This window comes from Trichosurus vulpecula, chromosome 8 (assembly GCF_011100635.1).
Source record: "Trichosurus vulpecula isolate mTriVul1 chromosome 8, mTriVul1.pri, whole genome shotgun sequence".
Taxonomy (NCBI): Eukaryota; Metazoa; Chordata; class Mammalia; order Diprotodontia; family Phalangeridae; genus Trichosurus; species Trichosurus vulpecula.
In genome coordinates, this window is record NC_050580.1 from 104194058 (window position 1) to 104221917 (window position 27860).

Genomic DNA, 27860 nt, shown 5'->3' on the forward strand with positions numbered 1-27860 from the left:
TACTGCTTCACAAATTTTATTTTGTAATACATTCTTCCAGAACCTGGTTCATTTTTCCAGTTTTGTAGAAAAATAGATGTTCCAGCCACCATTTACTGAACTGTCTAGTCTTTAAGACCAATCAATATGTTCCCTGGAAAGATGAATAAATCTTATGACTAACCCATTTTCTTAAAATTCTTTAAAACAAAGAAATAACCTTTTGTTCTCCCAAAGCACAGTATTTCAACAGCAGCAGCCAACATGGGGTTTCAGCAGCTTAACTTTACCCCCTATATAAAGCTTTGTATAAACCAGTGATTTTACTACAAAAACACTGTCCTTGAAAGAAAGGAGTGGCAGTCAGACATCAATGCAAAACTTGGAATGATTAGGTCATAAACATGGCACTTACAAAAGGGTAGCTTATTTGAATATACCACTTCAGAGTGGTTATTGTTTTGTTCCCTCAACTTTTATACCCACAAAAAAAAAGAAAACTTAAAAAAAAATCCACCTTGAATGTAAGTTTATAAAACTATATCAGAAATGCCTTGTACCCAAAACAAGTGCTTAAAAAAACCGCTAAGCAACTCTTACAATTCAGATATATTTTTATAACATCTAAGGCTGCAAGAGTTCTTATATTCAGTAGCTCTCTGGCTTAAGACGACCTCCATCTCCTTCACTTACAAAGCGCTTTCTGCCCCTGGAAAAAAACACACAATCACAAAATTAAACATAAATCTTGACTACAATCTTTATTTCTTTATACCTAAGACAGCAAAAGAACTCCATCTTTTGGTATATACAACTTTTTTTAAAAGGGGAGAAAGGGACTCATTTTTCTAGCAGTTTCCTTTAAAAAAATTTTTCTGTTCCAAGTGCTTTTTTAAATTTAAACTGAAATTGAAGCTTGTTGAATTTTGTTGTTTTCAGATTGTATAAATGGAAAGGTTATATGAGCATTTTTATGGAACTAATTATTTGCAGCCTGAGACAGCTAGATTAAAAACATGGAAAATTTTTAGAAAAAAATCAGTCCTGGTTATCTACAGTTCCACTCACAATACACATCTCCCAAAGGATCTGAGCCACAGTTCTCTTCTATACCACCACAGGTCATGAATTGGAAGTAGCCTCAAATCAGGAGAAAATGGAACCAGAACCATAAAGGAGTAGGAATCACTTTTTGCTTTGGGATCTAGTTAACCCTGAATACCAGAGTGGGGAAGCCAGAAAGTCAAAGTTCTTATGTACAGATAAAATTTGCCTTTTGTCAAATTACCACTGGAACAGAAAAGGCCAACAGAAACACTCAGATTGAGCTTCTAAGAATCAGCAATATTTTAAAAGGGGTGTGGCTGAGATAGCTCACTCCTTTTAATTTGACATATCCCAGAGATAGACTACTGATAGCTGATCACTAAGCCAAGCAGAGGTGAACAAGGGCTATCAAAAGACATAAGCATGAGGAAAGTGAGTGTACACCCACTAACTTTTGTAGTACCAATGGCTCCTACTAGCAATACAACATGTGACTATATATTTGGCAAGAATTCCAAAGCTTTCCAATCCCTGATTTATGAGTGTGAAGAAAAAGTTATGTCACACATCAACCAGCATTTAGAATCAATATCAAAAGGATGCCATAACTTAAGTCTTTACTAGACTCTGTAACAATCAACCCATTGGCTTTCAGTCTTTCTTTACCCCCATATCATCAATGGGATGTCTTCCCATCCCAAAATTTATTAAGGGAAAAGTGGTCTGGACCAGCAGCAGGAAGATTTCTAGTATTTTTCAGGATTTAAGTGTCAAAGGTGTTCTTTTATACTCAGATCTTTAAAAGAGCTTAGATAAAAATTAAATAAAAGGCTGCTCTCAACCTATGCTTCTCCTAGAAGTCTGGTGATATCTGATAGATGAAAGCCTTTGTAAATAAACCCAAAAGATACTGTACTGCTAATTTGAGCTGTCCAAACCATACTTAACTTCAAATACTTATTTGTGGCAATGAACTCATGTTGCTTCCTGTCATTAGTTACACAGGGTATCTTGGCCCAAGAGTAGTAGTAAAGGAGAAATTTGCTCACTTTACACAACATGTGAGTTTTTTAAAGGCACTCAAGAGTCTTGATTCTTAAAATTAAAATGAAATTTGTCCTTAAAAGCATTAAATGAAGCAAAACACCATCGAAAAGCGTAACATACCCTTATCCTGTTAGAACTGATAAAGCCCAAATCAGCCTCATTCTCCAAACCTTGGACTAATGTGAACCATTACAAATTTTAAAAAATCTTCCACAGGTTTCCATAGCATTAAAATAAAATTCCTCTTAAGACAAAGGATAATTTCAACTCTTCTATGACTTCAGAGGGCATAACTTGTTACACTCTTGAAAGGCTGGCATGGTATATAACAGTCTCACTGATTATAGCTTCTCAACCTTCTAGAATATACACTGTAGTTAATACTTATGTGTTACATAAAGGAAAGATGCAATTCAAAATACCTTGAAGGACAAAGATCTCTAAGTGGTTTGGAAATTATTCCAGCTTGGAAACATTCTTCTACAAATCTCTCGAGCACAGAATATGAATGTGGGACATCCAGGTTGATGTCTGGTATTTCACTATAAATTCTTTCATAACCCTGAAACAAACACAATTTAATCACTATCTATAAAAAATGTTAGTCCATTTAAAGTACAATGCTAAGCAATACAATCAACCAGTGTGTTATCAAATAGTATTTAAGGGCAAATGCTCACGATTTAAACTGGTATAATGTGCTTCTTGGAGAATATAGAAAATAGATTTCTTTTTAGAAATACCTCCATCAAATTCATGCCATTTTCAAATAAGACTTGTATACTGAGATCAGACAGAAGTCTTAATGAAGATGGATACTTCGTTAATAATGGGTTATGTAAGCAATGCTTCCCATTCACCCTACTGCTTTCCATAGATTTGAAATTTTTACTACCTGAATAATAAAATAGAAGGCAAGAGAAATAAACTAAGATATTAAACCAGTCAAATTATTTCAATAATACATAAAACAAAGGAAAAGTGTGTACTTTAAAACTATAAGGATTTTTAATGATAATAAAAAAGTTTAATGCTGTCTATAGACAACACATTTCTATCTTAGGGACAAAATATTTTAGATTCACACAGTCATACATCCAAATAACTTCACAAAAAGGACAAATTGAGCTTTCATCATGCTGTAGGAGGTTATATTAATACAACATCCCTATAACCATAAAGACAAAAGAGCCCTATTAGAATACCTAACACTAGAACCCTTAAAACAGGTGAGGAAAATCTTTCAAGGTACAGAATACTTACTCTCTTCATTTGGTCCACAGTAATGGTAGAAGATTTCCAAAGAGATTTTAATAAATCCAACACCATTTTAAATGTGCTTTCTCCAGTTGACTCCAGAACCATCACAACTGCCTAAAATAAGTGCCAAAGTTTAATGGGTAATTTGAATTGGAAAAAAATCTAAGAACTTTTCATGAAAATCCTTTTTCCATCATCTACACGAGACATATACATTGTCCTCAGTACTAAGCAATAATTAGAAAACAACTCTCCTTTCTAATTACTATTGTTAGAAGAAATAAAAATTAATAAAGGGAAAATGTCAGCATTTTCCAAAAAGCTTAACACTTGAAATCTCATGTCAGTCTTACTTCATAGACAAGTTCATGGTGAAAATGAGGTACTTCTAGTTCTTTAAGGCAATGTTCAGCTTCGGATATATCTCCAGAAAGTAAGTATTCTTTCAGCAGCATGTCAATCTGTTAGATTTTAAAATTAACAGGTAAGTTATAAATACTGACTTTTTCTAAAAATTCACTTTGCCTAAAGAAATATATTTATTCCTTCCCACTGATTTAAGTTCCTTATTTTATGGCACTCCAAATCAAGTGAGAACAGCTAACATTGCTATATGACTGAAATTTGAATAGAATTTTTTTATAATAAAAAAACTTCCCAAATCTAAAAACAACTACTAAGTGAGCTGTGGAGAACAGGCGACAACTATACCCACTCAGTGACTTGGTGATTTTTAAAGAGTCACAGATATTTAATAAATTTATTAAAAAATTTTACAGGATGGCATTTTACAGTTATTAGTTATCACTGAATGACACTGACTTTTTGTTATAATTGTTGTCTTGGAGGTCTGCTTTTATCGGGGGGTGGGGTGATGTGTAGGGATTCTGGATATGTATGTGTATTCAGAAAGAAATTGAACTACCACTAGAGGGCATTAAGCTAGCTAGAGTCAAGACAAAATTTAGTTGGCATTGAAATCTTTCACTACTAAAAATAAGCACTACTTACAGTATACTTATAGTTAGAAAGAAAGCAAAGTATTTACACAGTGTATTACTAAATAGGTCAGATTTCCATATAACTTTTTTTCATTTAAATGATAAACCAATACATTTCCAACAGCCTACTGGCCATTTTCAACAGAATATCCTGTAGGCAACTCAAACTAAAACAGAACTTATCTTTCTCCTAAAATCGATCCCTCTTCTGAACTTCCAGATTCTATTTAGAGCACCACCATTCATTCAGTTAACAAGGTTTACAACCTCAATACTACACGCAATTCATTCTCCCTATCAATTCATCTCCCAATCAGTTGTCAATTCCTCTTGTTTCTACCTCCACAATATCTCTCCAATCTGTCCCCTTCTCAGAAGCTTATGCAGCCATCACTCTAGTTCAGGGATGGGGAACCTGTAGCCTTGAGGCCACATGTGGCCCTCTAGGTCCTCAAGTGTGGCTCTGACTGAATTCAGATTTCACAGAACAAATTCCCTTATAAATGGATTTGTTCAGTAAAACTTGGACTCAGTCAAAAGGTCACACCCAAGGACCTAGAAGGCCACAGGCTTCCCTCCCCTACCTGGTTCATTCCCTCATCTCCTTTCACCCGGGCTATTAGCCTCTTAACTGATCTTCCTGCCTAGTCTCCCTCTGCTCTAATCCCTCCTCCAAATAGCTGCCAAAATGATTTTCCTAAATCACATGTCTGACCATGCCATGACTGCCCTAATTCAAATAAATAAACCGGGGGGTGGGGGGCACGACTCCCTATCACTTTTAGTATAAAATACAAACTCTGACTTTTAAAGGCCTTGCAAACCTGGCCCAAAACTACCTTTCCAACATTGTTATACATTACTCTCTTTCCAGCATTTTACAGCACATTCAAAGGGGCCTTCTTGCTGTTTCTCACATAACATTTCCTGTTTCCATAGCTTTGCACAAGACAGCCCCTATCCCTAAAATAAATTCTCTCACCTCACTTCCACCTCTTAAATAAAGCCCCTTGTTTAATTCATTTCAGCTCAAGATTCACTTTCTACATGAAGTTCTTCATGACCCACTCAGCCCACAATTGCTAGTATCCCCTCCCCCCAAAAAATTACCTTGTCTATACTTATATATGCACATGAAAGAGCATAAGCTCCTTAAGGGAAGAGACTTTCATTTCTGTATATGTCTGCAAGGCACATAGTAGGTATTTAATAAATACCTGTTCAATTGATGGGCAGGCATCAACTAACAATTCATCAAACTGAAACTGTAGCTAAAAGTGAGAGGAAAAGAAATGGCAAAGAGACTTAAGAATTTAGGAGGCAAGTCCTGAATGTTTACCTGGATCTTACAGAATGTCACCTGTGAGGCCTAAAATAGAGTACTACAAACTATACACAATCAGATTCAAGTCCCTGTGTTAGACAGTTTTTCTTAACTGTTTTTCTTTGTTAAAATTTCAGAAGACTCACCCAAGAATTGAAGGGATAGGGTGGAGAAATAATCGCAGAAATGACTGACATAAAACAAAAGGTATCAATAGAATTTTTTAAATTGGGCATGGATGTTATTGATACCTTTACAAGCTCCCTACTTCACAATCTGTTGTAAATCTCAAAAGCAATAAATGTATATAAAGCACTTAAAACAAATCTAAAAGATATATACATAAAACATTCATATATGTGTATATACTAATAACATGTATATGATACATATATGTGTATTATATATTACATATAAATACCCCTATCCTCATCAAAAAAAAAAAAAACTTTTAAATCTCTTACAATTTGTTGTAAAGACACCTGACTATATACTTAAGGCTTGTTATCCTCAATATGAGACACTCTCCAAAGCCTCCCATCCAGAGCAAGTTATACAATGAACTGCCCCCATCTGAAAAGTAATCCTTTTATTTGTGCTATTAAATACAGTTATTTGTTACTAGAAACTCTCTGTTGAAAGGAAGAGGAGTAAACAGAATTTAACCTAATGCAAAGAGCCAGTGCCATCCAAGTCACAAACCCAATATTTGTATTTTACAAAGGTGAAAAAGTATGCTTTAAATGTACAATAGCCCTGTTATTTCAAAGCATACTTCTCTGCTTGTAATCCACACTTAAACTGGATTATATAACTCAGGTTGAGTCCAAGGGCAGAGAATACTTTTGCTAAGACTTTAATAAAATTACAATCCTATTTAAGTGAATTTTTAAAAGACAAAACAACAAAATTCAAAACTAAATACAAAGCATTATAAAAAATTCTAGGCACCAACCAAGGTTAAATCAAGATTAAATCAAAATCCTTCCCCTAAAAGGACCAATTTAAAGTACAAATAGTTACTAAAGTAACTTCAAACAATATCCAACATTTCCTTACCTCTTTAACAAGATGATTGACTGACTGCTGCCCACCTCCAGAGCCCCACACACTATCTTTACGTTTTCCACCTTTTGTCATGCTCAGAAGCACTGTAGCTCTGTCCAGAGCAGCTCTTAAAAAACAAGTATAATTAAGACGTTTCATATAATATGAAGTTTTTCAATTTTAAACAGTCCCATGACAGTGAAAGGAACATTGTGAAAGAGGAACATATAGAAAACACATCTGTATTCTACAACTCTTCTGATTCTCATGCTATTTTTCAACTTTTTATTAACATCATGCCTAGAAAAAAAGAACTGTATTTATAATAAAAAGAGGAAAAGATTACTACAAAATGAAGTCTATATTCTAATAAACTCGAACAAAATATGGAATTTTTAGTAATTAAGCAAAAAGGAACACTTTGCATAAATTTAATTTGCTTTTACTATGGGGTAGTCATCTAAATCAGAGACTTTCCATTGTTGAAGGTCATCTCATTGTAAGATGAACCAACCTCAGACATACAGCAATGTCTTGGTTCAAACTAGAGTTTCAGCTTTATCTAAGGGAAGCCCAAACATAACATAACAGGTCCTGTGAATCACTTCTGAATTACTATTAGTTGGACAAAAAAAAATATGTTGGACTCTAGATTAAAAAAAAATGGCTATAACTATCATATAATTCAGATTTCTATATTAAAATAGAAATTTTAGGGGCAGCTAGGTGGCACAGTGAGCTGAGCATTGGCCCTGGAATCTGGAGGACCTGAGTTCAAATCCAGCCTCAGACACTTGACACACTTACTAGTTGTGGGCAAGTTACTTAACGCCAATTGCCCTGCCTTCCCCTCCCCCCCCAAAATAAAACAAAAATAAAAATTTTAAGCAGAACTTTTTGAAGTTTGCCTTAGTGTTTTAATGGAATTTGGTAAAAATATAACACAGCACAGCCTGCTATAAGTAATAATGTCCATGATTTTTTATTAATTGAAATTTCACTGAGTAGAACTGAAATGGGCTTTTCACTGTGGTTTGAAATTCTGAGTATGAAAATAAATGAGCTTACCGAGCTTGAACACAATCTACAGTTCCTTTGTAGCTATCAATGTAGGTATTGCATAAAATTCCATCTCCAACAGCTCTAGCAATAAACTGTCCCACCAACTATAATGGAAAAAAAAGAACTAGATAAAAATTTATCAAATAAGAATTTGTTCATCAAGAGCAATGTCTAAATAAGTAAATATAAAAGCTGATATAATTTCTCAGTTACACGAGTGACTAAAACACATTTTGACCTCATCCTATATCCTTAAGAAATCAAACAAATTTTCAAATTGAGACAGGCAACAGCAATCTCTTCTCTGAAGTAAAGAAACAGGCATACAGAAAAGGCCTAAAAACCAAATTACGTACATATTTCTGAATAAACTGGGTTATTCTTTTAAAAAAATTAAGAGTAGGGAAATGATTCCATCCTCTCCTATCTCCTCTGGCAGCTAGCCCTTGCAATAATCTACTCTGGAATCTCTTCCTAATCTACTAGCTTTTTCTCTGCTCTCTCTATATGAACAGGTCTACCCTAAAAAAAAATTCATTTGATCATATCCCCTCAAGCTATTAACCTATATTTCTCTTCACTTCCACAGTCAAATTCTTTAAAAATGCTAACCAACCACACTTCCTCTCCCCTCCGGAAATCACAGAATTTGAGAGTTGGAAGGGACCTCAGAAGCCATCTATTTAGTTCAACCCACACACATTAAAATATACCTGGCAAATGACCACTCAACCTCTTCTCAGACTTCAAACCTCAGACCATGGAGGAGGAATCCATTACCTTGAGACAGCCTTTCCACTACTGGACAGCTCTCTCACTTGTCAACCTCTTGCAATTTGGATTCCAAACTTACTCAGATGAAACTGCTCCCTAAAGTTATCAATGATCTCTTGTTAAATACAATGATCTTTTCTTGAGCTTCATCCTTCTTGACCTCTCTGCAACATGTCACCGTTAATAACTTTCTCTTTCTAGATACTCTCCCCCTCTGTTTTCATGACACTGCTTTCTTAGATCACCTCCTACTTCTCAAGCTACTCTTCAGACTCTTTTGCTGAATGAAAGAATCATACATTCACTTATAAGATATAGAGCCAGAAGTCAGAGAGCTCATCTAGTTCTATCCCCGACTTCTACAGTTGAGTAAACCAAGGTCACAAAGCTTTTAAGTGGTGGTTGATTTTATAGCAAAAAACTGGGGGAAAAACACATGTCCAACAATGGAGAATGGATGAATTGAAGTACCTGAACATAATGGAATATTAATGCATGACTATTAAAATTTCAGTCCAGACCTGTGACTTCATTAGTATGTGGAAGTCCCTGCAAGACAATCCTCTTTAACAAAGTCAACTGGCAACATCTCCACAACTTACAGTCTTAGAGAGTTGCTTGAGGTGAAGGGGGGCAGGAGAGGCAAAGAAGAGGGAGGGCTTGGGAAGTTAAGTAATTCACCCAGCATCACCAAGCCAATACTTGTCAGAGACAGAACTTGAACTGAGGTCATCCTAACCCCAAGGCCAGCTCTCTATCCACAATACCACACTATCTCTTATGTAAGAAACTGAAAATATTAAGAATAAAAAGAAATATATGAAATAATGAAGGAAGCAGAATCAAAAGAATATGAGTGACTATAAAAAGTAACAATATCATCAGCATCTGAAAAATGGAAGGAAAAACAGATATAAGTAAACTATTACTGTTTTAATAAATATATCTAAAATATTTAAATATTTGGGAATTTAGTTTTATATTCTTTTTTAAATTTTACTTGAATTTTTTCTTTTGCTGACAGTTACTAAGTTTAAAATTTTTTAAAATATGTATTTCAAAAAATATTTGAAATGACTGGTAATAGGATATTTTAATATTCTTTCTTTTTTATGTTTATTCATCTTTATTAATAAGTTAAAAATTTCAAATTACATAACTCAGACACATACTTCTATTATCTTTATCAGTCGCTTTCATTTTGTGAACTCAGAATACCTGTTACAATAACACATTAAAGACTATTTTATTTCATGCCATTTCACTGTCTAGAGTCCAGCACTACCATGGGGTCACAACCCACACTTTAAGAAGCACTGAAGAGGTCGCAAGTGGAAAGAGTATATGAAGCCTTGGCCTTGTATGGCAAAATAAAGTGCACTCTACGCAGCCAACTTCTTTAAATCAACTTTCTAAAGAAAAAAATGGCAAACTTTTAGCCATCACTGTTTTTTTTATCTAAGTCTCTCACACAATATTTTTAATTTGGAATTACATTATTTAAGCAAATAAAATTAAATATGATTCTCAAAGTCAAATAAGCAGAACAAGGAATACCACATGGACAATGACAACAATTATGTAAAAACACAAGTGAAATATAGAATTATAAGACTCAAAGAGATTAGATTGAGTCTGGCCTCCTTGTGAGGGCGGGCATCGCAGGGGGTGGGATTTCTTAGGGTGGCCCATTATGGTGAATCCCTAACGGGCCTTGTCTTTTCCCTTGGTCAAAAAAAAAAAAAAAAAGGCTCAAAGAGGTTAGACTTAGTTACTAATTATCTTTCATGCCTGAATTTTAAAGTGAACTTTTTTTACTATAAAATTGATTAAATTAGCCATTTGAACCTAAACATTTGTTGTCCCCCATAAAGTACAGCTTTAGCAAGATTTAACAATAAAGTAATAAAACTTACTCCACAAGCCACAGGGTCAGTTTCATTACATGCATTATGCTCTTCCAGTGAACAATTAGTCAAGTGAGTTTAGTTTTTAGCTGTCACACACACGCAGTACGATGACATGACCAGGGTATAACAATATGTTACTATAACACAAGAAACATACAAACCTGTGGTGCTCTAGGAGTATCTAACGCTAATTCAGGTAGTTCTTTAAGCAATTTATCAAATGACTTTTCTACATCATTTGTGCTGACTACTGTCCCACAAAGGTCAGAAAGGAGCTTAGATGTCATTTCTCTATGACTGGCCTTTCCCTCCAAGGCCAAGGACACTGCCAACACTGGTACTCCACTTTTCATCTCACCAAGATTTAAATCCCTTAGCATTTCCTAAAACAGAAAGAATATTACATATGCTATAAAATTATGTTTCATATTTTAAAATCAAACTTATTATATAGCAATTCTTAAGTACAGAAGAAAAATCCTGACTCGATGACTCTATTTACTTGGTAAGCATATTTTCTCTATATCTAAAGCCATTGATCAAGGTTTTTTGAGCTTTTAATGCAAACTTAGTAAGCCTCCTGAAGCTTCTGAAGCACATTTGCAAAAACTGCAAAATAGTGTTTCAATGTTAGGGGACACTCTGCTTTCTAAACTCACGGTAGTTTTAGCTTTCACTCTAGACAGTCCCATCTCTATTCAACCAGCAGTAACCAAGTGTGTGTCACCACATCATTTACTTCATCATTTACATCATTACTTGCCCTTCCTCCAAAGTTTTCCTTTCAATTGAAAAATAATTAGATCTTCGTAAAGTTAAAAGAAAGGCCTCAGGCAAAAAGAGGAAAAGCAATCTCTACCTGTGTATTCCATTAAAAAACACAGATGTTAGTTAAAGAGAGTTAGTTAAAAAGATATTTTGTTCTTAATTTTATAATGGTAATACTGGTGGACATATTAAAATCACAGGCTACTAACTTTTGAAAACTTTTGAAAACTATTCTTTATATCATAACATTCAAGCAATGCAAATTCAAAGAAAGTTCAAGAGAACAGGCTTAAATTACTATTTCAGAACCTGCTTTTCACAACAAAATGACACAACAATCAGCTGCAGATAATAGGTGAAGACAGTTATTAAAAAATTGTCCAGCCATGTAACAGCAAAGAGCTTTATTTAATTCCAAGCTGTCTTCAATATAAGTTAGCCCTCACTCAGTCAAACCAATTGGGGCAAGGGCAATTTAAATGACATCTGAATTCAAAGTCTAAGATTCAAATTATCATTCAAAGTCTAATCTTCAAAATGTGTGTGATTTCACAAATGTGAATGTTCCACTCTATAGATGCTGCTCTCAACCTATCACATAGTTTCATGAGGCAAAAAATATATATATGGTTTAGTATCTCAAGGACAAAATAATATATGTGAATAACTCTGTAAACCATAACACACCATTTAAATGTAAGGGAATGTTAGGATGATGACCTTTCATATCATTTCATAATCTGGTGCTCCCTAATATTAAGTAAGTTATACATGTAAATTTTTAAACATACTGCAACTTCATTAGTATCTCCATGTTCAAAATATTCTTGTATAATTGGTGTTAAAGTCTTCTCAAATGCTCTTTCATCCAAAGGCAGAACTACTGTTTCATACACACAGTTTTCCTGAAAAAAAGAGAAAGAATTGCACATGCCTTGAACACAAACAAAATTGAGACACTTATGTATCATCAAATTTATACCAACTACTTGACAGAGTAATACAACTAGTCAAAAAATTATTCCAATTTGGGATAAAATACACATTTTATTTTTTAAATTTATTTATTTTTAGTTTTTAACATTCACTTTCATAAGATTTTGAGTTCCAAATTTTCTCCCCATCTCTCCCCTCCCCCACCCCAAGACACAGTGTAATTTGATACTGGCTTTACATATACATTCATATTAAATCTATTTTCATATTGGTCATGTTGTAAAGAATCAAAACCAATGGGAGAAACCACAAGAAAGAAGAAACAAAAAAAACAGAGCAAATAATATGCTTTGATCTGCATTCAAACTCCATAGTTCTTTTTCTGGATGTGGACATAAAATATGCACTTTAATACCCCATTAACTACTGGGGCAGCTTGTTGTAGTGGAAAAAAATGAGATCGGAATCAGAGGACTTCGGTTCAAATCCAAGTTCTGCCACTTCCTACTTGTGAGTCCTGGGACAAGCCACTTCACTTCTCTGTGCCTCAGTTTCTTCATCTATAAAATGAGAGGCACTGACTAGAGGACCTCTAAAACCCCTTTCATCTCTGGAGCTAGGATTCTATGACCCTATTTGAAAGGACTACTGCAAAGTATATTGTTCGTTTGTCTTTTTTTATCTCAAAGTCATATATAGAGTTAAAATTATTAGCCATATTAAAGCAATCCTCAGATACCATTAGAAAGACAAAATTAAGGCAGTGTAGCTATTGTTTTCATTATAAATTCTTTTTGAAAACAATAAGTAGGGAAGGACCAGAGTTTGCAGGTTGGCTAAATGTTATGACCTTTTAAAACCCCTCTTTGTAGCAGAACCATCTCCAGTTGTGCTGATGGCACTAATAGGCCTTTGAAATAGGTGTGGTTCAAATTCAAGATCCAGAAAGGAAACTAAACTAACTCAAAAAAAGATAATAGTTTCTAAGTTAAATTGTAGATTAAGAAAATACTTATTTCCTCTTTTTGGACTGGTTTCAGTTTGAACCACAAATTTTTCAGAGACTATGTTTACTGAGAAGACTGTAGTAAATTTTTAAGGAACAGGACAGAAGTACTTGCTCTCACAGTCTTTAAAGTATGTATTTTTGATATTGTCTTATAATTATTTGCACTCTTAGTTAATTTTAGTACAGATAGCAAAATAATAAAAACTACCTAGCATATACCATCAACTTGTTTTAACTTTTATTTTTTTAGTTTAAAAGGATCAATTGCATTCCAAGAATATGACATCCAGTCCAGGCTAATATGAAGACTGTTAGGCTGGAGTCAGGAGACAGTTCTAATTTCACCCAAGCATTTATTGATTAGTTTTGTTGGTTTTAGGCAAATGTCTTAGCCCCTTTGGGGATGCAGTTTCTCATCTGTATACTGTAAAGTGGAAAAAACTGGACTAATCATCTCTTAGGTCTATTCCAACTCTAAAATTCTATAATTCTACGAATGCTACAAAGGCAGTAGATTTGAATTATCTTACAAAAACTATGCCCCATGGATTAAGGAATCTATTCAATAGTAAGCTCTAAAAGGATAGTAGCTGTCTCCCTTTCTCTCACTGAATCATGTTTAAATAGATGCTAATTAAAATGTTTTTAAAAGAACTAGTTAACTATGTAACCTTTATTAAGTCACAACATTTCTGGGCCTCATTTGGAAGTGAGGAAGTTGAATTCAACAATCAGAAAGGTTCCTTCAAACTTTAATATTCTTTGAATCTAAGACTACTAAAGATAGGGGATTCCTCCCCTGGGTTTTTTAGACAACTGGAGCTAGCATACAAACATAACCTGTTTGCTATATGTAAATTAAATTATAATGGTATATTTTAAATTAATCTTTTTCTTGAGAAAAGAATATCTTTAAGAAAATTCTATTTTTCCATATATAATATGTACAATGAATCCAATACAATAAATTCTATGAATTTGGTATAAAATACTCTCTAAAAGTAGTTTTAATAAATTAGATGCCACCAAATAGCCTTTATGTCTTTTAATGTATTAAGTAAAGACCTCAAATTTAACAATTACCCAAAAAAGTAAGAATATGTTAGATCTTAAAACAAAAGTCTGTAATGTTAGGAATTAGAAAATTTAAGTGATCTCTCATAGACCTTAGTGAATCCATGTTTGAGTATTAAAACATGTGAGAATTAAGTTGCAATTAAAATAACAGTGTTTGCAGAGTTGTCAGGATCTGCATGATCATTCTTTTTCAAAGAAACTGAAGTCCAACAGTCCAAAAATCTAAAAACTACCACATAAAAGCAATAACCCTCCTCTCCAACCAGCAAGGCAAAAAATTTAAAATAAACAAAGTTCTGACAATCAATTAAAGTTCAGGTGGTCAGCATACAAATATAAAAGTGAGACTGTCTCTGCCCTCAAAGAGCTTACATTCTAGTGTACATCTACTACAATCTTCAAAATTACTTTATTCTCCTCAGCATCAATATCATTACCAAAGACTATAACCAAAAGAAGCCAAATTACTCAATAAGGACTACTGAAAATTTAGCCCTATTTGTTTATCTAATTAAAGAGACATTTAAATCAAGTGAAAACGCATTCTAAGCAAGCAGAACGATCACACATTAGTTTGATTAAATTAACTAATATTTTAAAAAATTATTACATACAAATAACTAAAATTTGAAAGCTACTATATATTTGAAATTTCTGTATGAATTTTTTGTTAAAATTACAATTTTTAAAAACATTAGTTACCTGGTCATCATCATAGTTGGGATCTTTAACGTCTACTTCTTCTACATCATACACCTGACCAGGCGTTCCCCATACACCTTTGCCTCCTGCACCACCTGATGTAATGAATTAAAAGTTAAGAGAAGAATACAGCTCTTATCACATATGAATGATTCATATAACATCTTAGTATTACTCACAAATATTGTACCTGAATAAACACAAATAACCAGTATCAGTATCATTGCCAAGTATCTTTGGCAAAATCATCTTATCGAAAAGATATCTCCCTCTCTCTCTCTTACACACACACACACACACACACACAGCCCTATACATAATAGGACCAAATTGTGGCAAAACATGTCATGAACCAGAGGTTAAGTTAGATTCAGTCGTTAACATTGAAAAAAAATGAAATGGAATTTTCTAATTCAATTTGATTCCAATTCAAATCTGACCCATCTTCAAATAAGGTAAAATAAAAATTCGAGACTGTCATGTATTTGTTAATTAGAGAAAACAGAAATTCCTATTTGACTTTTTTGTACAATGTCTCTTTCGGCATTAAGGTATGGCATGGTAAATTAAAAATGATAAACTACTGAATGTGAGACACTTCTTTAAATATGGATAAATTCAGTGGGTACTGCATTCAAAGGATGATTTATTATTAATTTCATTCAATTCAACAAGCACACCTATCATTTGCAATATACTGTGTAAAGAATTAAAGATGATACTGGGGGAGAAATGAAGATTACATCACACATGGTCCTCATGAAGCTTAGGTCTCTAAAGACAAACAGATGAACTTTGTACTTTAGCAATTCACTGACACCAAAAAAAGTTTTGAGTTAATGAGATGTTCAGAGTTGCTTGTTTCCATTTCTAAAATACTTTTGTGCACAAATTCATCAGTAAAATAAAGTCTTAAAGTTGCTCTTCTATTTAAATTTACTGGACTTTGTTTTTTCTAGGCTCAAAGTATTAATTATAAAGAAGTAGTCCTCAATTACCTCTGGAAAATAATTATTATGATGATGCAAAAAAGAAATTTGCAAAGTAATTATTTAAAAGTAATCTGGAAAGTAATTTATTATGATGATGCAAAAAGTAGAATATGATGTTAATGATATTTAATAATTGTGAAGTGTCACCTTTCAATCTTGGTAAGTGGTCTATACCAAGAAAAGTTCCTGCCCCTAGCTCAAATTGGTACTGGATAATCAAGTTCTAGTGTGATTCAATCATTCCAACATGAATTGCAATTTATTGGGTCATTTTTAAAGAAAACTTCCAGAGAAAGATGAAAGTTGCAGTCCACACCATTCGCAAACTGATAAAAACTCAATTTACATTGAAATTACTCTAATATGTAAGTCGGATTAATAGGAATAAATATTAATTACTTCAATACATGATAGACTCATGTGAACAAGGTCAGAATGTCAGTAATCTGGTCAGTGAAAGTAGGAATACATCAATCCAGTTTCTAACCAATATTCTTGAGAAGACACATATATAGCTAAATCATAATGAGCAAACAGTAGTGATGTTACATAAAGAGCCCATGTGCCTGAGATGTCCACAGCTGAGAATCATGCATACCAGTAGCATAAATCTTAGAAAAGTATCTATTATCTACAGCATCTAATATATCTAATGGTATCTAGTATAAAGGTAGATATAAATTCAACTTTTAACTTTGCACATTTCATAATCATAAATGTCCAAGATGACTAAGTAAACTTAAAAAAAGTAAAAACAGTAGGCAACACTCTTCTTATTGTATGTTTATATAATAAAAAAACAAAAAACACTTCCTCCTTTCCATTTCTTGCATCTCTCCTATTCCCAGGAGTAAAAGTCAGAAATACTAGGAAAAAACAATGTTTTTCTCTCATTCTCCTTTGAATTTAATCCATCATACTAACCTTTCTTTGGCAGACCCCTTCCTTTCCCAGATCGGGATCGCCTGTCCAGCAACTTCCCCTTTGGACTAGTTGGTACAGTAACTCCACTTCTTAAGGCCTCTCCTCCATTATCACTAACAGAATCTCCTCTCCCCGAATCCCGGGAAGAATTCTTTCTCAACCGCCTCTTTGCTTTTGCATTAATCCTAGCTTCATTAATGGATGATGCAGGAATCCAATTTCCATTTATTTCATTTTTTATTTCTTCAGTCCCAGCATTTTCTTCATCGCCAGAAAACAGAGAGTCACTTAAATTATCAGATTCTCAAAGAGAAAGATAAGAAAAAGAAAATTTCTTAGTGTATATTTTAAACATCCATTACTAAAATTGTGATAATTTTAAGACTATAAATGACAAAAATGGGGTTTTTTTCCGTATTAGCATGCAACACTAATTCCACCAAACAAACTTTACTAAGAGAAATCTATCACTCATAGTCTTATTCATGTCAATTTTAAGCAGTTTCTAGAAGAACTGGCTACAAACTAAAACAAATTATAAAAATCACTGAAATTTGGAAGCCTGAAGTTAAGCATGTGGGTGAGGATCCTGTGGAAAAAAAATCAGGAGGAATACAATATGCATGCATCCTGGCCTTCAAAAAAATGAATCAATGAAGAAATACATTTGAATGCCTGAAAATAAAAAAAAAATTCTGAAAACCTACTGTAAATGAAGCCTCAGTGGATACGAATACTGCTGGACCCCTGGACAATTTTAGTAAATCATTCAGAGCCACTGAAAATTCAATGAAATGTCAACCCACTTGAAAGATGACTTACAGTAATATGCCATGTACTCTGACTCAAGCTAACCAACCCATGAAATGGTACTAAGTGAAATTTCAATGGTTCTTTAACACTAGAAAGACCAGAATTTAGTAACACCTCAAAGGACCAAGCTGCATTAATAGACAGTGCATTTTTTTAATCCATAAAGCAAAGCAAATAGGGATAGGATGAACATTTTTATTTCAAATACTGTATTATTTTATCACATTATTACATAAAAGTATATTATTACACAAAATTATGTGTGTGTGTGTGCGCACGCGCGCGCGTGTGCATGTGTGTTTTAAATCAATTGATGCTCCTAGTCCTTCTAGAGATAATTACCTAAAGTCTTACAAACTTAAGCTTGGTAGTCTACATTTTTTTAAGATTCTCTGGAATCACAACCTACCTCACTAATCTTATCTTCAACTACTATATGTAAAAACTCCACTCCAGTCAAAATGATTTTTACTCATTACTCCTTAAATATATCAATGCACTCCCACCTCGCTCCAGCTCAGCAGCCCCTTGTTAGAACAGAATATCTGATTCACTACATTCTACCTATCCAAGTCTCACCCTTCCCTAATCAAGGCCCAGTTCAAGTCTCAATCCTTCATGAAGCTTTTCTTGACCACTCTAACACACAATGATTTCCTTTTCTGAAACACAGTTAACAACAACAGTACTTCAATTGCCACTAATCTGACATTTCTTATACGCAAACTGATACTGCTGCTTATCTTTTATATCTATGTCCAATTCCCTTATGCCACTATGTAACCCCAGGACAAAAGCTCACATTTATATAGTATTATTTAGTTTATTTTCTTCACAATAATCCCCAAAGTGGCTATTATCCCTACTTTGCAGATTAAAAGTTTAGGTTCAGAGAGGGTGACATGTTCACAATCACAGAGCTTAGAGCAGTGCTGTCAAACTCAAATAGAAAGAGACCTCTGCCAAGTCACATACTGACTTAGAAAACCACAAAATAACATTATGTTGTTTTGCATTTTTCTTAATTTGCTAAACACTTACCAATTACATTTTAATCTGGTTCAGCAGCAAACTCTATGGAGCTATGTCTTGTACCCAAGTCCTCTGATTTCAAATCCAATATTCTTTCGATTAATTCATTAACTGAGCAAAAATTGCTCTCAATAAATGTCTAACTACAATAAGTACACATTAAGCTTTGAGGACACAGCTCTCATGAGCTAAACTAGCTGACTGTCTCAAGTCATAACTAAAGACTTTGATATTTTAAAATAGGGCTAGATAGCTATATATTAATTTCCCCAAAGTCCAATAGGGTTGAACCATTTATGGGCAGGTTTGTGTTCATGGATTATATTTATCTGGATAAACAAATACTTATTTTAAACCTTTTTTTTAAAAAAAACATACCATGTAGGATTGTACAGTTGCATAACATGTAACAAAAAAAAGGTCTAAAATGGCAGAATTATAAAGCTGAGTTAAATGAAGTGCATACTAACAGGTAAGCCAAACATCTGGAACTTTCTAGCCTATATTTACATAAATGTACAGTTACACTAATATTTGTCAAACTGACAAATCGAGAAGTACCTACTATGTGCTCATCGCTGTACTGGTGATGTAAGAGACTCAAAAGAGTTATCTAAGATTTGGCCTATGACTCTATATTATACTCAGAGAAAAATCAGTATACATAAAATGGGGAAAAATACTAAATTATGTGGTACAAACTATATAAAGTCCAAGATTTCAGAGACAGAAGAGATCAGCATAGGCTAGAGAAGTTGGAGGTCTCATGAAAGAAAAATTGTGCTACTAATGACAGAAATGGGATAACTAGGAAAAGAAATCAGTTAAAGAGATGGAGATGTTTAGTTCTGGGCACGTTGAGTTGGGGTTACACTGTGATATTAAAGCAGGAAAATAAGGTAGGCAATTGAAAATAGAAGGCTACAGTGCAGATGAGAGACCAGAGTTGGAGATGCAAATTTGGAAATCATCAACATAAAGATGAAACTTGAAGTTGTGGAAAAAGAGAGAGAGGAAGTCAGGAGATAAGATTATAGACTACCACAGCTATAATACACTAGAAAGAAAAAGAGACACGGGAATATTCAAAGAAGCAAGAGAATCGAGAAAGTACAGTGTCATGGAAGTGAAGAAAGAATTCTAAGAGTGGGTGGCTCCCAAGAGACTGAATAATACACATAAAACACATGTTGCTTATTCTTCAATTAAGCTAAGCTATTAAAATTAATCCTGAGGATGATATCTGAACTATTCTTAGGGTTACAAAGAAAAATGGGAATTTTCATATACTGTATTTTTCCATTTACATATTCTTGTCCTTCAAACTTTCTGTATCTCTATTTAAATGCCGGTATCACACTGCTTCCATACATGTATTTTTAATGTCAACTCTGTATATTGCTTTGTTTTTTTAACCTATATCAGTTGCTTTAAGGTTTAACTTCATTTGCATACATTACAATTTTATGAATACAACACTGATCTGGTCTCAAGAAAACCAAAAATTAAGCCACAAACAGCTTCTTTAAAGAATGATGGGACTTAAAAATAGCTTTCTTCAACATTCAAACTGATATTCTCACAGGATTCTCAAGTACCTAAATAAAAACAGGCAAAACTGGTACCATCATCAACACTATGTCAGATCAAAAGTCTTAGTTAATCATATTTATAAACTCTGGCCAACATGAATACTATTATGATAGCACTACTCCAAAATTTTGCTATAGGACCAGTCACATAGGTCACAATCTAGCATAAGATTCTTAACTGGACCCTGTACATGGTGATTTAATTGCTAAATTGAAGGCCCCATTATATGGTAGGGGCATGACAAAAGCCACAAACTATGTGAAAACTAGACTCCTCCACACTCACAATATGTGTGTGTGTGTGTGTGTGTACATATATATATATATATATATATATATATATATATATATATATATATATATATATATATACACACACATATACATACATATATATATCAGAGAGTAGGAACACAAATTTATATATAACATAACTCTTTAAAATCTAATATTTTCTTCCAAGTGGACATTTTTTTCCATTTTATCTATTCACTATATTAAAAAATAAATAATAGTTAAAAGTAGAATTTCTCTCTGACATTAGTTAATTATTTTAAGACTTTTTCAACTAAAATATTTCCCTAGCTCACTTTCACTGAAATTACTTGTAAGACGGCAAGACCTATATGAACTGATACAAAGTAAAATGAGAAGAACTGAGAGATCATTGTGCACTTTAATAGCAATACTGTAATGATGATCAACTATGAAAGATTTGGCTACTCTGATCAACACAACTCCAAAAGACTCATGATGAAAAAATGCTATCCACTCCCAGTGAGAGAACTGATGAACTCTGAGTTCAAACTGAAGTATAATTTTCTTACTTCCTTCATTTTTCTTGCTTTTTAAAAAATATGGAAATATATTTTGCATGATTGCAAATATATAATTGATATCATATTGCTTGCCTTCTCAGTGGTTGGGGAAGAAGGTGGGAAGGTGGGAAAGATTTCAGAACCCAAAATTTAAAAAGAAAAGAATATTTAAAATAATTTTTAAATGAAATTTCAATAAAACAAAAGTGTAGTTATCGTGGCCTCCAAAAAAAGTGACCTTAAAAGTGTCTACCCACATCAAAGTTGTACACACTGCTAAATAAAACACAGGTTAATGTAGATGTTCAGCAACATGATCAAAGAAGCTACAGGATTAAATATAAAATATTTTAAGCATACTTTTGTAAGTTCTAGAAAATAGATTTCACACTCTTTGTAGAGACTTGAATATTAATGAAATTATGAGTCTTTCATAAAAATAGTAAACTAAAAAGCTATTGATATTATACACAATGCAAAAATGTCATTGTTAACTTTGCAAAACATCTCCAGTGAAAACCACAAAAGCATTTTAAATCAACAAAAAGAGAAATTCTAAATACTTTGACAAGTCAGTTGATATGTTAACATCTACGTCACAAATTTTATTCACTCTTGTAATGTTCATAATGAAGGTATTTTTTGAAATCTATTAAAACACCATGAATAGTTCTGAGATATTTTTTAAAAATAATTTACAGAAAACTATCTGTAAATTTTTATAAATTAACCAGAACCTATGGCAGGATACTGTTTTTTTTAAAGCCGGCCCTCTTTTATGCATTGTTCAATATATGAAGAGTTCATCATTAAAGAATAAGAGTATATGGGGTTGATAAAGAATAGAAGCAAGAGTAAGGAACCACATGCTTTTTTTTCTTACCATGAATTTCCTATTTAAAAACATCTGACATTCACAAAATGGTTATTTTAAAGATATCTCAGTCCAGAAAAAAAGGGGGAGAGGGGAAGAGTATCAGAAAACACATTTTCTTTAAAGAACTGGTCATCCAAATAAATATGGGGCAGGCACAGATCCTATTTTCATGTAGTGCACTCCGGTTTTTTTTTGAAACCAGATCATGTTAGCATCATTCTTTCACAAAGCACATTTTGGCTCAATGAACTCTCATAAAATAAAGTTAAAAAAACAAATGTTATTTACTTACCTGTAGGATGAACATTCAGTACTTGCTCATTTTCTACTTCCATCGCTGCTTAGTTACACTTGCACTGATTAGACAAACTGATGGTAGTATTTTTTTAGAATCTATTAAAAAGACAATGAAAAATAAGTTTTGATGTAACCTACAAGTGATAATTGAAATTAGTTCAGTTTGCTGAACATTTGAAAAAGAAATCACAATACTTAATTAAACCCTGTTAAAACTTTACTTTGCTTTCAGAGACTGAAATAAGTACTTGTTAGGATTGCTATCATCCTGACAATTCCAGTTAACTAAACACTAAAAGTGCCCAGACTTCAGCATGGGTTGGGCAATTCCTTTAATATGGAATAAAATGACAGCAGTTGCACACACTATTTCTTTTCTCCACCACACCTAATCTCAAAGTTTTACATTAGTAGAAAAAGATGAATGTTAATGTTGCAAGTTTTCCCCAGCAGCAGATTATGGGAGTTACTCCAAAATACAACTAACATTCTGGTACAAAATACCATAATTTTAGTATAATACTTTGACATCATCAGTGAAAGTTACATTGAATCTAATTTTTCTTATCTCTCCATAACTGTTCTAATCCACTGCCATTACCAGTAAAGCTGAAAATCTGGTTTATTTTATACATTTTAGCAAGGATATGTAAAAGCTTGATGATACTTGTATCAACTTTTCAAAGGGTTTTTAGACAAGCATCTAAAGAGTTTTAAAATTCTCAGTGCTTAGAAGTTTCATTTAAATAAATAACCATTTTTCTTCACCAATTACATGAACTAACCTTGTAGTGTACTGAGAGAAAAATAATGCCCAAAGACCATTTTCATCAAAATAATCAAAATACAATAACTGGAGGGTATAACCCAGTGAGGTTACATAATCTCCTCCTTTAGAGATTTTTACAAATGGATTTAAATTTCTCATGACTAAGACCTAGATTACAGACTACTCTGTCCCTGTGGCTTTACATATAATATGCTTTAATTAAATAAGCATATCTTTAATACTAGTTTTGCATGAAAATTAAAAATAATGAATAACTCCATTATATATTATCTTCCTTCTAATACCATTCAAATAGTTACCTCATCCAATCATTCAGAATTCCCCAGTGTTCTCAAGCACTAGTATTTTATTAAGAGTGTTCACTATGCAGTTCTCACAATGGTGGGGAATCCAGATTGGCTGTTTAGTTTGTGAGGTTACTTTCTTTGTTCCTGGTAGAATGTTCCATTACAATCATTCCACTAGCAGTGTGCTCTCCTTTTAAAAAACAAAAGGCACACATTAATGACACTTCCTAGTATATAAGTTATGGACAAATACTTATATTGGTTACAATATAATCTACTGTCACCTTAGAATAAAGAATGTTTTATCATTTAGGAATCAAAAGCCAAATCTGCCTTAAAACTACTGAGTATGTTTTAATTTCAAAATGGTAGATATGTTCCCCTTTCACCTAAAGAAAATATTAACTAGCTTAAGTAAACTGCCTTCCTCTTATAAACATGCTATAATTGTCAATTAGCGTAGGGGCAGCTCTATGGCTTCAAAAGATGAATAAAATGGATGTTACTCTTTAATTTTGTAAAGATTAAAGGATTCCATCATATATGGCCACTTTTTAACAAGATGATTGCCACTAACACCACATTAAAAAAGAAAGGAAATGTAACTTTACAACTGTATTTTACATAAGTAAATATCCTGCAAAGATACGAAAGATATAAAATTCAACAAATGGCATATTTTGTTGTCTCATGTAGATGACTATCCTATTATGTGCCCCTGAGTCAAGTAAGCTGTACATATATTTGGAAACCCTTTACCTCATTTGTTTTATGTATAATAATTCATCTGAATCTTGTCTACAGATTCTTGCTCCAGGCACACACACATAAAGAAAACTACACTGGAGTGTCAGAGGCCCTGAGATGATCAGCTTCCCTACTTAGTAGCTGGGTACGTACATCATCTCTCTTCTTGGAGCCTCAGTTTTCTTACCTTTAAAAGGTTTAGGATACTTTGCACTACTAAGCAAGATTCAAGTAAAATAATGTGTAAAATCATATCATAAATACTATCAGTATCTGAATGTGACTACTATAAAATGAAACAAATGTATACATATATCCAACTCCAAATTTTATTTCCCAAATAAACATCTGCCTTTTGGGGTTAACTAAACAATGATTAATACACACATAAAACATATCAGACTCTTCAAAATTATGAAATTTTGAAAAGCATAATGCATCCTGGTCACTAAAGTACCAAATATTTTAAAGTACCAAAATATTATAGAAAAGGAACTAAATTGGTTATCACTATGAATGTTAATTAACATATTTATCTATTATAACTAGTAAAGCTTAGTTTCATTAACATAGAAAGAATTCCTACCTGTTTGAGCAATGATTACACCTCAAAATTCAATCACAAATGACAGCAACATTTATTACTCTTTGACAAAGCACAAAGGAAAAAGTAGTCTAGGGTCCTTATGTTTAATCTCTCCTATCAGTATTGTGTATGTTTTTAAATTTTTTCTTTAAATATACAGTTAAAAGATAAGTTGTTTCTGTTTCTAAAAACTTAAAATAATTTGGTCTAAGAAGCTAAACCTCACATCCTCAACACCAAACCACAAAACTGGGGTTTTTCTTTTTAAAGGTATGCTTACAAGTCACCTAAAAACTACCCTACTGTTAACATGAAAGACTGTTTTCTTTCCTACAATGTTCTACAAAAATATACAGAGTTTCACTGCCAAGATATTTCCAAATAAAACAAAAACAAGAGAACACTGTATTTTTACTTTTTCCTAAACATAAAAATATCAATATCTAGGACATACATGAATTGAAAAATTATGTTAATATTCTCTAATTCCTATCAAAACTTTTAGTAAAGAAAAAAGTCCAACTTTATATGGTTAGATAAAACATAAGCATCTTAGTGATGCAGAAAGTCTTTGTAGGAAATACCAGATGGCATTTTTGTAGCACTAATTTTTACCTTTTTATGAATATTTGAAAAAAAAACTGACCAAATCATTCCAAAGATCCTTGCAGTTTTATTTGGAAACTGAATGAACCCATATTAGCACAGGGTAAGGGTACAAAATGCAAATAATCCAGGAGACAATATCTGCAATATTCAGATTTCTAAGGTAAAACTTAAAAATCATTAAGTCATTTCTAATCCTCTCCTTCCTCTCTGCCCTCCCTCAAAAAAAAAATGCTGAAATTCTGGGAAACAAAAACTAATTTAGTCCAAAATAGGTGACCATTTTAAAAGTTAGCTCCATTTTTAAACATCTGTTCACGAGCTAGCTTATTGGTGTTATCTACCAAGCTCCCATACAGACACTGCAGATTAATGAGGTTATGTTTGCAGATCACTTTATTTTACTCACAGAACTGATATTTCACAGAAATATTTATTGTGATAGAGATGGTATCCAATTGCCTTTATTTGCACTGACAGATGAGATTCATTTTATTTTTCTTTTTTAAAAAGACATCAAAAACTTTAGGAAGGAGAGGCCAAGCATTTACCTCCTTAGAACAGATGTGGTGTTGCTTTGATACTCTCCAGTTCCTGTCCCTTATCTCAGATAGATCTCTTTCCCCAGCAAAACCAAGGCCTACTTCCTACAGATTTTGCTCACTGGACATCAGGCACACCTTTCTGAGGAATAAAGTCAAATCTCTCTTTTCCACAATCAATGCCTAGTATGTGAGAAACCATAGAACCCAGCAGCAGGCTAGCCCTCTGAAGAGGAAAAGCCCAGAGGGTTTCAGTTTGTGAACATGTGTGTCTTTTTCCTGGATGCTAGTGCCTGGAGAGTGTGCCTCTTTCTACTCTTGCTGCAGATAGGATGTGAGAGTCTACAAATACAAGGCCCTCTACAGATATCTGTCTTCTTTTAAGGCTCCATGAAAGGGAGTGGGGGGGGGGGGGGGCTGGGACAAGTAGATTCCTCTTCAGTAAGAGGATTGATCCTTTTGGGCCACCTCTTTGTAAGGAAAGAAGGGATGCAGGAAAAAGAAATTCTTTTCCCTCTAAAGGGGGGGAGGGGGCGCGGGGAAAATAAGGAGGAGGGGAAAAATTCTCTCCTCTTAAGAGGGCCTGGGAGAAAGCCGCGAGACAAGGAAGGCTCTCCCCGCCTAGGAAAGGTTGGAAATGGGAAAGGGGGGAGGGGTGCTCTCCGTCTAATGAAAGCTAAGGGACAGAGAAGCTTTCCTTTCTAACAGGGGTCGCTGCAGAGAAGAAAGGTCTCCCCTCTGAAGGAGCTGAAACAGAGGAGCTCTCCCCTCTAACAGGGGCTCCGAAAGCAGGAGGGGAACCCCCCTAGAGGAGCTGGAGAAAAAAAGGATGATCTCCCTTCAATGAGGGCCTGAACAGAAAAAAGGGGTTTTCACTCTAAAGATGGCCCTAGAGGAGTGCGGGGGGGGGTCTCCCCTTTAATAGCGTCTGGAAGAGAGGGGAAGTTCCCCTTCTAACGGGGGCTGGAACGGAGGAGTCTTCTCTCTAACGGGAGCTGGAGGAAAGGCAGGGTCTTCCTTCCAATGGGGGCTGCGGGGGAAGAAGAGGACCTCCCCTCTAATGGCGGGGTGCCTGGGAGGGAAGGGGGCTTTCCCTCCTAATGGAAGGTGGAAGAAGGGGAAAAGCCTTCCCTTTTAATAGGGGTTAGGAGAGACAGGAGGAGAGTCTCCCCCCCCCCCAAACGGAAGCTGGAAATAAGCGGAGTTCCCCTCGAATGGGGGTTGAAGAGAAGGGAGGAGGTCCTCCCTCTGACCGAGGCAGTAAGAAGGGAGGATCTCCCCTCTAACGCGGGCTAGGAGAGGGAAGGGGGTCCAGGGAGAAAGAGGTCTCCTCTCTAACGGGTGCTGAAAAGAAGGGGTTGGTCTCCCCGCTAACGGAGGCTGAGAGAAGGGAGGGTCTTTCCTCTGAGGCTGGAGGGGGAAAAGGGATCTCCCCTCTAATGGGGGCTGGAAAGGACAATGAGGGTACCCCCCCAACAGGGGTTGAGAGAAGGGGGAGAGATCTCCTCTAACGGGGGCCTGAAGAGATAAGAGGTTCCCCCCCTCTAATGGGGGCTGGAAAGGAGAAAATTATCTCCCTACGAAGCGGGGGGTGGGGGGGGGGCTCTCCCTCTCGGGGGGCGGGGCCCTCTCCCCAGAGCGCTTCGTGGCACGGGTGGGGGGGGGGGGGGGAGGCGGGGAAACCAACCTCCCCGCAGTCGCCGGCGCAGTCGCAGAGGGCCGAGGGGCCTTCCTCGGGGTCTCGGGGGAGAGGAGGTGGGGTAGGGCTTGGCAGGTCCGGAGCTCGGGCCTCCCCGTCCTTAACGTGCGGCCGCCTCAGCCAGGGGGGAAAGGAGCCTGCCGGCCGCCCAACCGATACTAACCCCTCCTCGGGCCACTGACGCCGTTCGCACCGCTCCCGCGCCTCGCTCTGCCGCCGCCGCCGCCGAGGCTGCTGCTACCGCTGCCGCCTCCTCAGCGCCTCTCTGGCTTCTCTCGCTCTGTTTGTTTTTGTTTTGTTCTACCCAGTAACACG

The 27860-nt window shown here is 34.7% G+C and overlaps 1 protein-coding gene across 3 annotated transcripts; it reads right to left on the reverse strand.

The window, feature by feature from the left end:
- PDCD4 (programmed cell death 4) lies at positions 1-27860 on the reverse strand. Of its 3 annotated transcripts, XM_036734967.1 has the most exons (13): positions 27709-27860; positions 23378-23555; positions 22284-22384; positions 16860-17162; positions 14944-15038; positions 12011-12124; positions 10613-10834; positions 7774-7871; positions 6718-6832; positions 3687-3794; positions 3337-3447; positions 2496-2635; positions 1-688 (listed from the first exon to the last, which is right to left on the reverse strand). In XM_036734967.1, exons 3-13 carry the CDS (start codon positions 22324-22326, stop codon positions 628-630), a joined length of 1410 nt encoding a protein of 469 aa, XP_036590862.1. In that variant the 5' UTR covers positions 22327-22384; positions 23378-23555; positions 27709-27860; the 3' UTR covers positions 1-627. The 3 variants fall into 3 exon arrangements, with proteins under 3 accessions (XP_036590862.1, XP_036590863.1, XP_036590864.1); XM_036734968.1 differs by lacking the exon at positions 23378-23555; XM_036734969.1 differs by lacking the exon at positions 23378-23555 and having other exon boundaries at positions 27534-27860.